Source organism: Ahaetulla prasina, chromosome 12, assembly GCF_028640845.1.
Source record: "Ahaetulla prasina isolate Xishuangbanna chromosome 12, ASM2864084v1, whole genome shotgun sequence".
Classification (NCBI taxonomy): Eukaryota; Metazoa; Chordata; class Lepidosauria; order Squamata; family Colubridae; genus Ahaetulla; species Ahaetulla prasina.
The window spans coordinates 22,862,071-22,878,132 of NC_080550.1; the positions used below are offsets into that span (position 1 = coordinate 22,862,071).

Genomic DNA, 16,062 nt, shown 5'->3' on the forward strand with positions numbered 1-16,062 from the left:
AAAGCACTGTGAAGCGGTATGTATGCTATTGCTATAGGCTTCGGATAACCTTTGCCTAGCAGCTGCAACTGCCAACTGGCTCAGTGAAGGATCTATCTTAGATTGCTGACTGTCAATCAAAATTCAGATGCTTGGCAAATGACTCATATTTATGAAGGTTGCAGTGTCCCAGGGTTATGTTTGTGACCTTCTGGCAAGCAAAGTTAATGGGGAAGCCAGATTCGTTTACTAACTGTGTTACTAACTTAACAAGTGTAGTGATTCACTTAAAAACACTGGCAAGTAAGGTGATAAAATGGGGGGAAATTCACTTAGCTGTCTTACTTAGCAACAGAAAACTGGGGATCAATCATGGCCATAAGTGAAGGACTATCTTGTCATCCAAGAAGTTTCTTCGGTTCAGAGCACTATTGCTAATAAACAAGGTTGGCCTATTAATAAATGGGTGTTTTGTGATGAGTAGCAACCTTCAGTCCAGCTTTCCACTCCTGATTACCAGAAGGGTGGGTGGGTGTTGAAGAATTTTCTCCCTCAAGATTTACAAGGAGTGTGAAACAGATGATAAACCTTCTCTTTGCAACACCTTCCCAAGAGAGACCATTCAACCCCAACCTTCCTGGTGTTCTGCAAGCAATAAAATGGGAAGGATCCCAGCATGACTTTGTCTCTGGTTGATTCTGAGCAATCATCACAGGAATTTTGAAAATGACCTTATGGCTCCGTGAACTATTTGTGTTCTGCCACCCAGAATCTATCAGGTTTGGGGCAAATTAAATGTTGTTAAATAATTCTCTTCGCCAAGTTGTGCTTGAAATGTGTTCAATCCCACCCTGCCCAATAAATCCGTAAGTCTGATGAACTAGGCCTATCTTTTTTCTCTGGCTCTGAAATTGGACAGCTTAGTTGGTCTGATTTCTCTCAACTCAGCAGAACACAGTAAGATCATTTCCAACAGGATCGGTGTGTCAAATGCCTTAAATCATTTCTGACTGATCTTTAAACTAAATGGCTGATGGGCAAAGGAGTTGGGAAGTTGCAATCTAAAACTCTGAAGGGGCTTAAGTCACCTAACTCATGGGTCTGCAAACTTGGCTCTTTTAAGACTTGTGGACTTCAACTCCCAGAGTTCCTCAGCCAGCAAAGCTCTGGGAGTTGAAGTCCACAAGTCTTAAAAGAGCCAGGTTTGCAGACCCATGACCTAACTCAACAGTGGCCCACTTCTTAAAACCATAGATACCCCTGGAGCCCACTCCTTCACAAAGCTGCACATTTTTTAAATCTGTCTGTGGATGTATTTATTGATCAAGCTAAAAGGGAAACAAATGTTTTTTTTTCATATCCCGACAAGAGGTTACTATATTAAATTAAATGTTTAAAGTACATGTTGACCTCTCCTGTCGCTGGGTTGAAGCTTACAGCATATGCAACTGCTGAGGCGGCGCTGACAGGAGAATTTGGTTCAAGAGCCGAATTGAAGAAATACACAGCCTGCTTGCAGTGAGAAGTCCATTGACAATAGTCCTGAATAGAAAAGAAGCAAGAACAATCAGGTGGGAAAGTAAGTGAAGGTGTCAAACATCTACAGGTATCGTTTTTCTTCTTCTGTTTGTCAACATTTCTTGCTTCAACAAAGAGAGGAGTGGCTATTTCCAGTTTGAAAATAACAGAATGGAATGGAATGGAATAGAATAGAATAACAGAGTTGGAAGGGACCTTGGAGGTCTTCTAGTCCAACCCTCTGCTTAGGCAGGAAACCCTACACCACTTCAGACAAATAGTTATCCAACATCTTCTTAAAAACTTCCAGTGTTGGAGCATTCACAACTTCTGGAGGCAAATTGTTCCACTGATTAATTGTTCTCACTGTCAGGAAATTTCTCCTTAGTTCTAAGTTGCTTCTCTCCTTGATTTAGTTTCCATCCTTTGGTCCTTGTCCTGCCTTCGGGGGCTTTGGAGAACAGCCTGACTCCCTCATCTTTGTGGCAACCCCTGAGATATTGGAAGACTTCTATCATGTCTCCCCTAGTCCTTCTTTTCATTAAACTAGACATACCCAGTTCCTGCAATCGTTCTTCATATGTTTTAGCCTTCAGTCCCCTAATCATCTAATCATTTTTACCTTTGATCAACAGCACCGTCCGTAGAAATTCTAAAGTGGGATTCTCAATTATTTGATTATCTACAAGACTTCTAAGGACGCTGTTCTCAATTATGAAGCAGCCAAGGCAGCACATGCATATAAAGCAGAAGGAATTCATATCTAGGGACCCGGGATTGAATTCCAACTTATGCACAAATGTTGCCACTTCTTTAGCAAACAAGAGCTAGGAGAGAATGTTATACAGTTCTTTTAAAAAAAAAAAAGCTATATTCAAAGTGGAAAATCCAACCACGGTGGAAATAACCAGCAGAATTTACTTCTGGATGACAAGCAAATATATTAAAGTAGAAGCAGACCTTGAATTTACAACCGAAATTGAGCCCAAAATTTATGTTGCTAAGTGAGACATTTGTGAAGGGAGGTCTGTCCCATTTTGTGACCTTTCTCACCACAGTTGTTAACTGAATCCGGCTTCCCCATTGATTTTGCTTGTCAGATGGTTGCAAAAAAGGGATCACATGACCCTGGGGCACTGCAACGGTCATAAATGTGAGTCAGTTGCCAGGCATCTGAATTTTGATTCATTTGCCGCCATCTTGTATCCAACAAACCTGGGCAGGTTGCCATGATAGTTAAATGGGTCATCGCTGTTCAGTGAATGCGGCGTCCTTCATTGAATTAGGCTTGTTGGGAGCCAGTTGGGAAGGTTGCAGATGGCAGTCATGTAGCCTTTGAGATGTGGCGACTGTTGTAAATTACAGACCCAGTTGCCAAGCAATGGAATTTTGAGCATGTGACCATGGGGATGCTGCAATGCTTCTTAAATGTGAGGACCAGTCCTAAGTCAGTAACTGTGAGAGTTATCTCGGAGTCTTAGTGGACAACCAGCTAGAGATGAGCCAGCAGGGTGCCGTGGCAGCCATAAAAGCCAATGCAATCCTAAACTGCATTAACAGAGGGATAAAATCAAGATCAAGGGAAATACTAATACACTCTATAAAGCTTTAGTAAGATCATACCTAGAATACTGCATTCAGTTTTGTTCATCACACTATAAAAAGATGTTGAGACTCTAGAAAAAGTGCGAAGAGCAACCAAGATGTTTAGGGGACTGAATGCTAAAACATACAATGAACGGTTGCAGGAACTGGGCATGGCTAGTCTAGTGAAGAGAAGGACTAGGGGAGACAGGATAGCAGTCTTTCAATATTTGAGGGGCTGCCACAGAGAGGAGGGGGGGGTGTCAACCTATCTTCCAAAGCACCTGAAGGCCAGACAAGGAATAATGGATGGATGCTGATCAGGGAGAGATTCAACCTGGAAATAAGGAGAAATTTTCTGACAATGAGAACAATCAACCAAACCATAGTTTGCCTTCAGAAGTTGTGGGATCTTCATCACTGGAAGCTTTCAAGAAGAGACTGGACTGTCATTTATCAGAAATGGTGTAGGGTCTCCTGCTTGCTCAGAGGGTTGGACTAGATGACCTACAAGGTCCCTTCCAACCCTGTTAACCTGTTAAAGTCAGTTTGGTCAGTGCTGTCATTTAGTGAATGATCGCTAAATGAATGGTTATAGGTTGAAGATGTTACAGTATAACTTGACTTGTTGACTGCAATGACTTATAACGAAAATTCCAGGCTCAATTGTTTGTAATTAAAAGTCTACTCATATAATCTTTTTTTGGGTCTACTATAGTATTAAGTCAGCTTTTTTTCTTTCCCACTTTCTTTGCATTATATTTTAAATGCCAAGATTCTATTGCAACTTACTATGTTTTGCATAGCACGTTTAGAGCATAAAGGTATTTTTGGTTCACTTTAAATCCCGGAACTGCTCGTGAAGCCTCCAAGCAGTTCGATCGAAATGAGTCCCAATTCAACTTTACGTTCCATCAACTCCAATCTACATTTGTAGTAAATCCTGTTCTCTGTTGTAGGCCCTTAGTAAGCCTGTCCATCCAAACCACGCTGCACAATATGCTCTGCAGAAGCTTCCAATCACATGCATTCCATTTAATTATAACGGCAGATTCTCCACCATTAATTATTAAATCTGTCTCCTGCGTTATTTCCGGCAACTACTACAACTGAATTCATTCCAAAAGTGCTCGAAATTAGGCACTGGAACCGAGTAGAATTGATGGCCTTTTTTTTTTTCCCCTTTTCTTTTTTTAGAGAAGCAATTCAATATGATGGCTGTCCCAGCTCGCCAACTCCTTGTGCAGCGGAGTTGAAACAGAGCATAACAAACCTTTTCATTGGAATCCTGCACAAGTCCTGTGCTGATGGAAATGTTAGGGGCCAGATGATATTCCATCCAGAGAACCGCTCCGTGACTCTTCGCACACCTGCAAATATATAGAGAGATATCTCCTTAAATATCGATTTCCTGCAAATCCTGAAGAATACCGATAGACCAACACATGCATTATGTAGTGCACAAACTCCTTTTGAAATATGAACAGTATTTTCCTTTATTAGAAATCTAGATAAAAGGGCAAAGATGAGCCTACTTTTGAGGGCAAACACATGCTGAAAGAACCATTTAAATCAGGGGTCTCCAACCTTGGCAACTTTAAGACTTGTGGACTTCAACTCCCAGCAAAGCTGGCTGAGGAATTCTGGGGGTTGAAGTCCACAAGTCTTAAAGTTGCCAAGGTTGGAGACCCCTGATTTAAAATGACTTATAACAGTGTTGGCGAACCTCTGGCACATGTGCCAGAAGTGGTATGTGAAACCATCCCGCAAAGAATGCGTGGCTTCTATAACGGATTGTACAGGGATTGAGACTAAATTGATTCTGAATTTAATAACAGCAGCAAGATTTGGACAATACTGGAAGAAAGAAGAAGTACCTACAATAGAAGAATGGATATTGAAAGTCATTAATTTGGCTGAGATGGCTAAAATCTCACCTTTTTTAAAAGACAATACGCAGGAAAGATATTTAATTGAATGGAAAAAATGGATTGATTATCTACAAAATAGATATCAAATTAAGAAATATCAGATTGCCTTTGAATAATTAGGAAGTATTATTTTATGTAATGGGGAGGGGGTTGGAAGATGAAAAGATTTGGATGAGGTTAATTGGATTAGAAGGGAAAAATTTTACTCTATGTTTGGTTTATGTATAACAATACCTTGTGATTGACCCGGGAAGCCGGGGAAGGAGGGGAAGGGGTTTTCTGGGAGGAGGGGAAAAAGGGGGAAAATGTTTTTGTTTTTTTAAAACTTTTTTAATTAAAAAAAAAAAAGAATGCGTGGCCTCGCTGGCTTCTCTTCCAGGTTCCTGTGATCACACGCGCACCGGTCAGCTGGCTGTCACACGCGCAGGAGCATCGGAACCCGGAAGAGTGGCGTTCCAGCACACATGCGCAGGCCAGCACCCGACCTTCTAGGTTGACGTTGGGCGCATGCGCAATGGCCAGCTGTTCGTCGGGCGCGCTTCCATGCTGGTATCTGGGTATTTGGGTGCCGGCTCACGCCATGTGCGATGGACCACCCGCTCTTCCGGGTATCGCACGTGAAGGCCAGCGGGGCCGCGCATACCTCACGGGATGGTTTCGCGTGCCACTTCCGGCACACAGGCCGGCATATGGGCATGTCAAAGGTTCACCATCACGGACTTATGGTTTACTTTCCCATTATGTGAAATACTAAGTCTTAATCAAGACCAAACACTGTACGCACTTTGCCAGAAAAACAAACTGTCTAGTTTTCAGAGCTGAAGAGAAAGTTCCAGAGAAATCTTGATGAAGGGGGGGAAAAAAAGAATTTAAAATAATCAGAAAGTAGAAAAAAACAGCATGGAAAGGAACAAGGCAAGGATAATTAACAGATAATTAACATTAGAAAGTTCTGTTCTCCAGGATGGAGAGTAATATAGTTCTCCAAACAATGCTGTTTCTGGTTGAACACTTCAGGACATTCAGATCTAAATAACAGCTCTTTGGAAAATGAAGTATTGTTGGAAGACAACAGCTCAGAACCAAACAGAAAATAATCTATCAGCCAGCCGGAGAAACTAATAAATAGTCCTTCTTCTTTGTTACTTTTCTTAAAAATAGCAAAGGTACCAGAGCTTTCATATGTCTCTGATATTTTCAGAATGTATATTGGATGAGAGAGAGAGAGAGAAATTCAAACTATTGCTTCAAAGTTTGAATTCACAATGCCTTCAGGGGATGTTACCAAGAAGACTGATTGCAAGTCCAAACTTAAAAGCAGATTTCGCAGAGCCCTCTATGCAGGCCCGCGATCCGTTGCCCAGCTCAGCTCCACTGTGCACACACCGGCCAGCTGATTTTCAGGATGCGCAGTGGGGTCGCGTGCATACGCAGGGGAAGCAGGGGTCGCACGAGCATGTGGCAGGGGTGGAGCATGGGGGGGGGGGTGCGGTGTGCCTCCCCACAGCCCATTTTTGAGGCCAGAAGGCTGCAGGGAGGCCTGCTAGGCCAAAAACGGGGGGCAGGTGGGCGGGTCACATGCGCATGTACAGGGCAGAAGGTGGGGGTGGGTCGTGCATGCATGTGCAGGGGAGGTGCGTATTGCATTATGGGTGCTGGCGCGTGCGTGTGACGGTGTGTGGGCGTGCTGGCGTGCACACACTTTCAGCACATGACGAGAAAAAGATTAGCCATCACTGATCTTGGGACTGAAGTTTAAGGATTACTGGATGATGCAAAATAACCAAGAATAAGGCATTTCAGCAGGCTAGGAGTCAAGGAATCTGAGGAAGGGATCCAGGGGTAAAGGAAATCAGGATCTTTGCATTGACAATGTTCAAATTATAAATTTGCTACATGCTACTTGGCACATTCTTCTCCCAAAATATGAGGACTGGAATCATCAAAAGGTAAGGGTGGCTCCTCCTTCTTCCTTTTGGTTTTGTGAAAGAAATCAAAAGTACTTTCTCAAAGGTGCTTTTTTTTTTTTTACTAAAAGACAACTGGACTTTGTTTTTACTTTGAAGACATTTCACTTCTCATCCAAGAAGCTTCTTCCATTCTAATTGAATGGTTCATTCGGTCAGAGCAGAAGAAGCTTCTTGGATGAGAAGTGAAATGACTTCAAGAAAAAAAAACAAAGAAAGCCCAGTTGTCTCTTTGAAAAAGAGCACCATTCGGACAACCGTGACCTGGATGATTGAGAATCTCCAGAAGACAATTTGCTGCATACTGTCTGATTTTAATATTGTTAGGATGATTTGGGATTTCCTAAAACATTGGCACTCCTTATCCCAAAGAAGCTTTTCCAAAAGGCAACTGGACTTTCTTGGGGTTTTTTTTTCCCTTTGAAAACATTTCACTTCTCATCCAAGAAACTTCTTCAGTTCTGAAGAACTGAACTTCAGTTCAGAACTGAACAAGCTTCTTGGATGAAAAGCGAAACATTAAAAAAAAAAAACCAAGAAAGTCTAGTTGCTTTTTGGAAAAGCACGTTCAGGAAAAACCATGACCTGGATGGATGACTGAGAATCTCCACAAGAGGTTTGCACTCCTCCGACTTTGCATGAAATGCTTGGTTGTTTCCAGATAAAGTGGTTGGACTACCAAAAGGAAATTCTTCCTCGTCTGATTTCAAGGAAAAAGAATCTAAAAAAAGAATCTTAAAACGCCCAACTTTTTGCCATTGATGAATTTACGGGATATTTTCTCCAAAAAAAAAGTACATTTGATGTTTAAATAAGGATCACCCTGCAGGCAAATATTGATTCTTTACGGCATATTCCACCGTTTTACAGCCGCTACAGCAATAACACCATAATTGGGTGCAATGATAACCCCTCAGACTCTGTATATGTTTGAGGAAGGAATGTTCAGCCAGGCAACAGATGGCTGTATTTGGAAAGGAGAAATAAACATCGTTATAAATCAAATCATTCATATGGTACCAGATAATTTATACATTATTCATTAAGAACAATATGTTACCTCAGATGTGAGAGATGGTTTTCATTAAGCTATGACACTGCAAAACTAGTCTATTTTTAAGGAACAGTTCCTCTAAAGCAGAGGTCTCCAATCTTGGTCCCTTTAAGACTTGTGGACTTCAACTCCCAGAGTTGAAGTCCACAAGTCTTAAAGGGACCAAGGTTGGAGACCCCTGCTCTAAAGGCTCAAAGTCCCTTTTTATTTCAGTTCCCAAACATTTCGTCCTCTGCCTAATACAGCCGTCTCCAGCCTTGACAACTTTAAATCTGGCGGATTTTGCTGGCTGAGGAATTCTGGGAGTTGAAGTCCTCCAGGCTTAAAGTTGCCAAGGTTGGAGACCACTGGCCTAGTAGGTACTTACCAGGACACAGAATAACATTATTACAGGTAGTTTTCAACTTAACAACCACAATGAAGCCCAAAATTTCTGCTACTAAGCAAGAGCGTTGTTAAGTGAGTTTTGTACGGTGGTGAAATCTGAACTGGTTTGCTACCGGTTTGCTGGCCGCACATGCACGCTGTGTGCCAAGCGCGCATGCACAGTACATGCCAAAAGGAGGCTTGGGAAGGTAAGTAGAACAGCCGGGGGGGGCGCGTGGGGAGGAAATCAACAGTGCTAAACCGCGCAGCACAGCTGATCATCAAAAATACCGGTTCAGAGGAACCGGTAGCTTTTTTTAACTACCAGTTTGACTGAACTGGTAGCTTTTTTTTTTACTGCCAGTTCGCCTGAACCGGTAGTTTTTATCACTACCAGTTTTCCCGAACCGGAGCGAACCGGTAGCATTTCACCCCTGGTTTTGTCCCATTTTACGACCTTTCCTGCCACAGTTGTTAAGTGAACCACTGCAGTTGTCAAGTTAACAACACGGGTTGTTAAGTGAACCTGGCTTCCCCATTGATTTTGCTTGTCAGAAGATTGCAAAAAGGGGATCCCATGATCCTGGGACACTGCAACCGTCATAAATGTGAGTCAGCTGCCAAGCATATGAATTTTGATCACGTGACCATGGGAATGCTGCAGCAGTCGTAAATGTGATAAATGGTCACTTTTTTCCCCAGTGCCGTTTTAGCTTCAAAGTCACTAAATGAACTGTTGTTAAGTCGAGAACTGTTTGTAACTCAAATGTACATAAAATCTGTTTTAAAACAAAGAGCAAACAAGGAGTGGAGTGGAATGGAGAAGAAAAGAGAAGGGAGGGGAGGGGAGAGAAGATGGGAGGGACTGTCGTGTCCCACTCCTCCGCTGACGGCCGGGTCAGGGAAATCCGAATCAGGCTTGCCTCTGCAGCTCTGCCCAAAGTCCTAGCAAAGTCCTCAGAGCAGGTAGGAGACCAATAAGTGACTTCAGCAAGATAAGTTCGACTTTGCCTGACTCAGAGACTGCCAGAAAGCAGGTCCTTTATATAGGCCATGGGGTGTGGCTCCATGACTCAGCACTCATTAAGGCCTGCCCCTCCCTTCCCTCTGTTGCCTCCGCCTCTCCAATCTTCTGATGCGAGGGTTACTCCAATCAGCTGTTCTTGGGAGTAAACCCTCCTCAGGCTCACCTGCTGTGGATGAGGGGGAGGGGTCTAGCTGCTCCGTTTGCCTGGGCATGGAGTCAGGGCTGGGGCAGGGAGATGCTCCTTCTTCTGCAGTTTGTGGGGGCATGGAGCCAGGACTTGGGCCGGAAGGCATACATTCCTCAGTGTTGGGGAGCAGGTAAGAAGGCCCCGGCTGCTCTGAGGGCGGGCAAGACACAACAGGGACCTTGGAGGTCTTCTAGTCCAACCCCCTGCTTAGGCAAGAAACCCTATACCAGTGATGGCTAACCTTTTTGTCGTCGCGTGCCGAAAGCACCCACAATGCAATGCACATACGACACACACCCTGTGCGCCCCGCCCCCGCGCATGTGTGCGCGACCCTGTGCATGCGTGCATGTCTCCCGCATGTGCCCTCCCCCCCACACGTGCGTGGCAAAGACCCGAAAATCAGCTGGCTGGCTGGGAGGCACGCGCACATGCGTGGTGGAGCTGAGCTGGGGCAACGGCTCATTCACAGCTTCTGGAGGCAAGTGGTTCCACTGATTAATCGTTCTCACTGTCAGGAAATTTCTCCTTAGCTCTAGGTTGCTTCTCTCCTTGATTAGGAAGGAAAGACTGCAATCTTTTTAGAAAAATTATAAGTCATCCTGAATGTATTGAAACTACAAAGTAGCTAGCGGAAGGAACTACCACCATCCCCTTTGGAAGATTGTTCCAGGACCAGATTGCTGTGATTAAAATGCTCTCTCTCTCTCTCATCTGTCCTTTATTCGAGGTTCAATGAGGACATCTAATGAGCTCTAATGAAGTTTTACTAAGCATAAACCATATTTAAGTTATTCTGCCCCAAACAAGGCATGTTCTCGGAAGTGTGCTGGGAAAGCCTGAAATATGCCAACAGAATACTTTGATTGATGATATCAAACCTCGTTGAGAGAACAAACTAGTTATACTGTTTTTTTAATTGAAAAAGTTTTTACAAAAAAAAAAAGCTTTCTCCCCCTTTCCCCCCTCCCCCCTCTACCCCCCTTCAAAAAAAACCTCCCCCCCCCCGACTTCCCAGAACAAACACGAGGTATAGTTTAAAAATAAAACAAGCATATGCTAAAAATTTTCCCTCCTAACACAGTTATACTCCTGCAATTCTCATCAAATCCTAACCTCCCCCATAGCAGTCAGAAATAATACATCTTAATCATCAAAGGTAGCCTGATATCTCTTAGTCTGATATCTATTTTGGATATAGTCAATCCATTTTTTCCATTCATTTAAGTATCTTTCTTGTGTATTGTCTTTCAAAAAGGCTGAGATTTTTGCCATCTCAGCCAAATTAGCAACTTTAAATATCCATTCTTCTATTGTAGGTAGTTCTTTTTTCTTCCAATACTGTCCTATCAATAGTCTTGCCGCTGTTACTAAATTTACTAGTTATGCTTTTTTGATTCTTCTCTAGCATCTTAAGATCTTCCATCTTCCATAATGGATGGAAACCGAACATGGATAGATTCAACCTGGAAATAAGGAGAAATTTTCTGATGACAACGATCGACCAATGGAACAGAAACTGCTTGGAAGTTGTGGCAGCTTCATCACTGGAGGCTTTCAAGAAGAGACTGGACTGCCCTCTGTTAGAGATGGTGTAGGGCAGGGGTCAGCAACCTGCGGCTCTGGACCCACAGGTGGCTCTTTCATCCCTCTGCTGTGGCTCCCTATCACTCAAAATATGAATCAGATACCGCCAATGTGCAACACCCGCCGGCATGCAATTTACTGAGCTTTTCAACCCCCAGTCGGCCAATCATGGCTAAATCCAAGAAAAGAAAAGTTTCAGAAGAAAACAGAATGTTTAATTCAACTACATATGCTAGTTTTGTGGCTGCTCAAGAAATAGTCAGGCTCAGGAAGGATTTTGTGGCTCCTGGTGTTTTCTTTTCTGTGGGAAACGGGTCCAAATAGCTCTGAGTATTTAGGTTGCAGACCGCTGGTGTAGGGTCTCCTGTTTGGGTGGGGGTTGGACTAGATGACCTATAAGGTCCCTTCCAACTTCGTTAATATGTAACCTGTAATCTTCTAATCCGGTTAAGTCTAAAACAGGTTTTCATTCCATATCACTCCAAGAAGACCAAATGAGAAGATGCTGATTTATGTTTTTATGTTAAGGTGTCATTTTATCAATAACATATTATATTCACTATCACCATGAAACCCCCCACCCCCCCACCCAATAAGCCCCAGCCTTAAAGAATCCCATGTCAATCAAGATTTGATTGATCGATTAACTGGAAGCTAAACTGTACAATGAATGGTTCGGGAACTAGGTATTAGTCTATTGAAGAGAAGGATTGGGGTGACATGAGAACTGTCTTCCAGTAATTGGGGGGCTGTCACAGAGAAGAGGGAGTCCACCTATTCTCCAAAACACCTGAGAGCAGGAAAAGAGGTAGCTAATAGAGGATTATCAAAGAGAGATCCAACCTAGAACTAAGGAGAAACTTCCTGACAGTGAGAACAATTAGCCTGTGGAACAGCTTACCTCTGGAAGTTGTGGGTGCTCCACCACTGGAGATTTTCAAGAATAGGCTGGAAAACCATTTGTCTGGAATAGTATAAGGTTTCCTGCTTGAGGAAGGGGGTGGGGTGGGGGGTGGGGTGGACTAGAAGATCTCCCAGATCCCTTCCAAACCAGTTATTCTATGTTACTGTATGTTAAGGTTACTATAATCAATGGCAGCTACGAACTGCTAGTAAAAGGCAGGGCTATAACTTGGAATATAACTTAGAGCAGGGTTTCCCAAACTGTGAAAATCCCAGCTGGCTGGACTTCAACTCCCAGAATTCTCAGCAAAGGCCACCATGAGTGAGAAACTCTAGGAGTTGAAATCCACATCAGTGGAAGTCATCCCAGTTCGGAAACAGTGCCTTGTGGAGCATCCTGTAAAACATTAAATATTGCAGTTTAGTTTTCCTCCCCCCCCAGGATACTGACCGTGACAGGTTTAGGATGCCTTCTTCCCTGAGAGGATGTTCTGGTAAAGCTTGTTGGAAGTCAAACGTCAGAACCGTGAGGGGATCAGAGGTGGATCTGCATGGGTATTCCCAAAGTGGATGGGGCTCGGCTTCCCTTGATTCTCGGAAGTCTAAGGAATTCTAAAAGACGTGGCAAGAAAAATTGGGTCAGCGCTGCAGAATTTAGAAAGAAGCACTTCTTTGAAATTCCAAAGTTTTGAGGAAGTACAATAGTGGCCAAAATTGTGGAAACCTTTTGGGGAAAGTGTACTTTGAGGTTTGATGGTTAATAACACCACTTTTTTTTGGTGAGTTTCAAGATAATCCTATTCCACTGCTGGAATGGCCTGGGAATAGCCCAGACCTTAACCCAATTGAAAATATATGGATCCGACTAAAGAAACCTGTGAGCCAGAAGCAACGCAGCAATAAAACCCACTTAATAGAAGCAATCCTTCAATCTTGGTTTCACTTTATAAGAGCTGCCGAACTGAAAGACTTGGTTCACTCCATGGGAAGATGTTGTAAGGCTAAAGGTTCATGCTAAAGGTTACCCAACTAAGTATTAACTGACATGGTGATCATTTTTGTATATCTCCTTTTTTTTATGGTGATCATTTTTGTATACGTCATTTTTTCTACGTGTTTTCACTTTTCTTCTTTATACTGTAACTGCTATTCTAATAGCACATCCTTCATAAAAGTCATTGCATTCCATTCTTGATTAAATTATCTTTCCATGGATATATAATATTATGGTACTATTGCCAAAAAAGGCGGTGTTATTAGCTAGTTTTAGAAAATACACTTATCTCAAAAGGTTTCCACAATTTTGGCCACTACTATAGACAACTAGGTAGCTTGCTAAGATGAGTGATGAATGACACAAGACTGAAACTTTTTTCATAAAACAGAAAGAGTGAGAATAGTTTTAATGCGGAAGCGAGTTTTTACTTTTTGTTTCAGATTCTGAATTTATGGATTGGTTACCGTAAACCCCAATTCACTGTTAAGCGGCCACGAAGGGAACTATTCCAGATCCAGTTTGGACAATATGAGACTTCGGTTGGCCTGACCATCATTCTTGACTGTTCTGCTAGGTTGCAACCATTTTGAAATGATAAGCACATAAAACAACAGATACATAATACTTTAAACGTAGCTCTAGCAATTAAAATTCCCAACCTGTAAAATATATGCAAAATATCAGCCCTATTCAAAAGCGTAAAGACTACAGTATTTGCAAGTTTAGTTTCCATCTCTCTTGCATCAGCCCTGATCCAGGATCAGAGTTTCTCAACCATGCCAACTTCAAGACATGTGGATTTCAACTCTCAGAACTGCCGAGCCAGCTATGCTGGCTAGGGAATTCTAGGAGTTGAAATCCACAGATTTTGAAGTTTTCAAGGTTGAGAAACCCAGTAATATAGCAATTGGTCAGATGCCTGTCAGAACAGGAAAACAAGAGCCTCTTCCTGGGTTGATGTATAAAAGGCTAAGCAGCTTTTTATTGGTTACTACACGGACCACTAAGAGATCTCACAGCTCTAGGCTAGACAGAAAAGTCAAAGATGCCAGAAAATGGATACGGCAAAGTCTTGTTCGGCTATCGCCAAGAAAACTGCATCGGCACATTCACAAAATCAAGGGGATTTGACCTTAATTCAAATGAGATGTGTCTTTTACTACTGTTGTTTCATAACAATTGGCATTCACAAAACAGCTCTTTCTGCTCGCAGCTTGACAATGAAGCAAGGGAGGGGGAAGGGGTATAATTGTAATGGGTGGGAAGCTGGGAAAGAGAGAAGGAATTTACATGAGCTGTTGGCAGCTTGAGAAAATCTTGCAACCCCAAGGTCAAGAGCTGAAGACTTTCGAAAGGTGCAGACTGTTTTCCCAAAATAAAATGCTTAACCTGGATTGGTGGACAATGGACACTGGGTAGCCCGGGGAAAGGAAAACAGGGTTTCGTTATACTGCACTTCACACCAAAACCTCAAAATTGGCTTTGCTTCTTCTGTGCCTGTATGGATCTGTCAGTAAAGTTTTACTCTTGGTAATAAAGAATGTCCCAGGAGTTTCTTGTCCTGAGAGCAGGACAAGAAGCAATGGGTGGAAACTAATCAAAGAGAGAAGCAACTTAGAACTAAGGAAAAATTTCCTGACCGTGAGAACAATTAATCGGTGGAACAATTTGCCACCAGAAGTTGTGAATGCTCCAACACTGGAAGTTTTTAAGAAGATAACCATTGGTCTGAAATGGTATAGGGTTAACTGCCTAAGCAGGGGGTTGGACTAGAAGATCTCCAAGGTCCCTTCCAACTCTGTTTATTCTATTCCATTCCATTCCATTCCATTCCATTCCATTCCCTTCCCTTCCCTTCCCTTCCATTCCATTCCATTCCATTCCATTCCATTCCATTCCATTCTATTCTATTCTATTCTATTCTATTCTATTCTATTCTATTCTATTCTATTCTATTCTATTCTATTCCTGTGAATGCCAATGGGACAGGTTGATGTTACCTGCTCCTCCTCTAAAGCCAGGAAGACAAAAATCGATGGGCTGGGTTCACACATTGGGTCAGACCTCAGGGATCCTGTGGTTTGTTTAATTTTGGTCGAATGCAACCTTTAAAAAAATGTACAATCCAGGTTGGACCTAATATGCAACCCCAGTGAACCTGTGGCATAGGCACAGGTCCAAAGCAGAGGGCATTATGAGAAAACCCGGAAAGGATTTGTCTTCATTAATTAGGGAAGGGCTCCGTGTTTGTGCCCTTTTCACAGATTTTGCTACAGCCTCACAGCTGCTAATGTGACTCATTAAAGCCATCATCGCAGACATTTCTAAGTAGTACTTTCCAATAACTACACATTTTTGCAATTAAGTTAATTGGCCCTATGCTCTCCAACAATGAGGGTTGAGAACTTGCAAACCCCTCATTATCACGAAAAGGATGTGGCACAAAGGTCCTTGTGGGAGTAACTCAGTATTTTAAGCAACATCGCTGAACTTTCGTTTCTTGGCTTAGACTTTTGGCTGCGGCAAAGATTTCGATTACCGTGGATGCTTTGTATTGTTTGTTTGGGATTGTTATACAATTGCCACACTGCAGATGGGGCAGAGTTTCATAATTATTTTTAATAGATTAGTACTATTTTTAAAGGCATGGAAGTGTTGCTGTTCTTACATTATTAGACTTTTTCTATTTTTTTGTTGTTGAGACTCTAGAAAGAGTGCAGAGAAGAGCCACAAAGATGATTAGGGGACTGGTGGCTAAAACATATAAAGAAAAGTTGCTGGAATTGGATATGTCTAGTTTAATGGAAAGAAGGACTGGAGTGACATGATAGCAGTCTTCCAATATTTGAGGGGCTGCCACAAAGAAGAGGGAGTCAAGCTATTCTCCAAAGCCCCTGAGGGCAGGATAAGAAGCAATGGGTGGAAACTAATCAAGGACAGAAGCAACTTAGAACTAAGGAGAAA

General features: G+C 42.6%; 1 protein-coding gene across 2 annotated transcripts in view; it reads right to left on the reverse strand.

The window, feature by feature from the left end:
• Window positions 1-1,229: 1,229 nt before the first annotated feature.
• PRMT7 (protein arginine methyltransferase 7) overlaps window positions 1,230-16,062 on the reverse strand; it is a 43,152-nt gene continuing 28,319 nt past the window's right edge. The window contains exons 16-18 of one of the 2 annotated variants that reach the window (XM_058155573.1): window positions 12,553-12,713; window positions 4,355-4,451; window positions 1,230-1,521 (exon numbers count right to left, since the gene is read on the reverse strand). In XM_058155573.1, the coding sequence (XP_058011556.1) occupies window positions 1,360-1,521; window positions 4,355-4,451; window positions 12,553-12,713 (420 nt within the window). In that variant the 3' untranslated portion in view covers window positions 1,230-1,359. The remainder of the gene's footprint in view (window positions 1,522-4,354; window positions 4,452-12,552; window positions 12,714-16,062) is intronic. The other variant, XM_058155572.1, reaches the window with a different exon arrangement.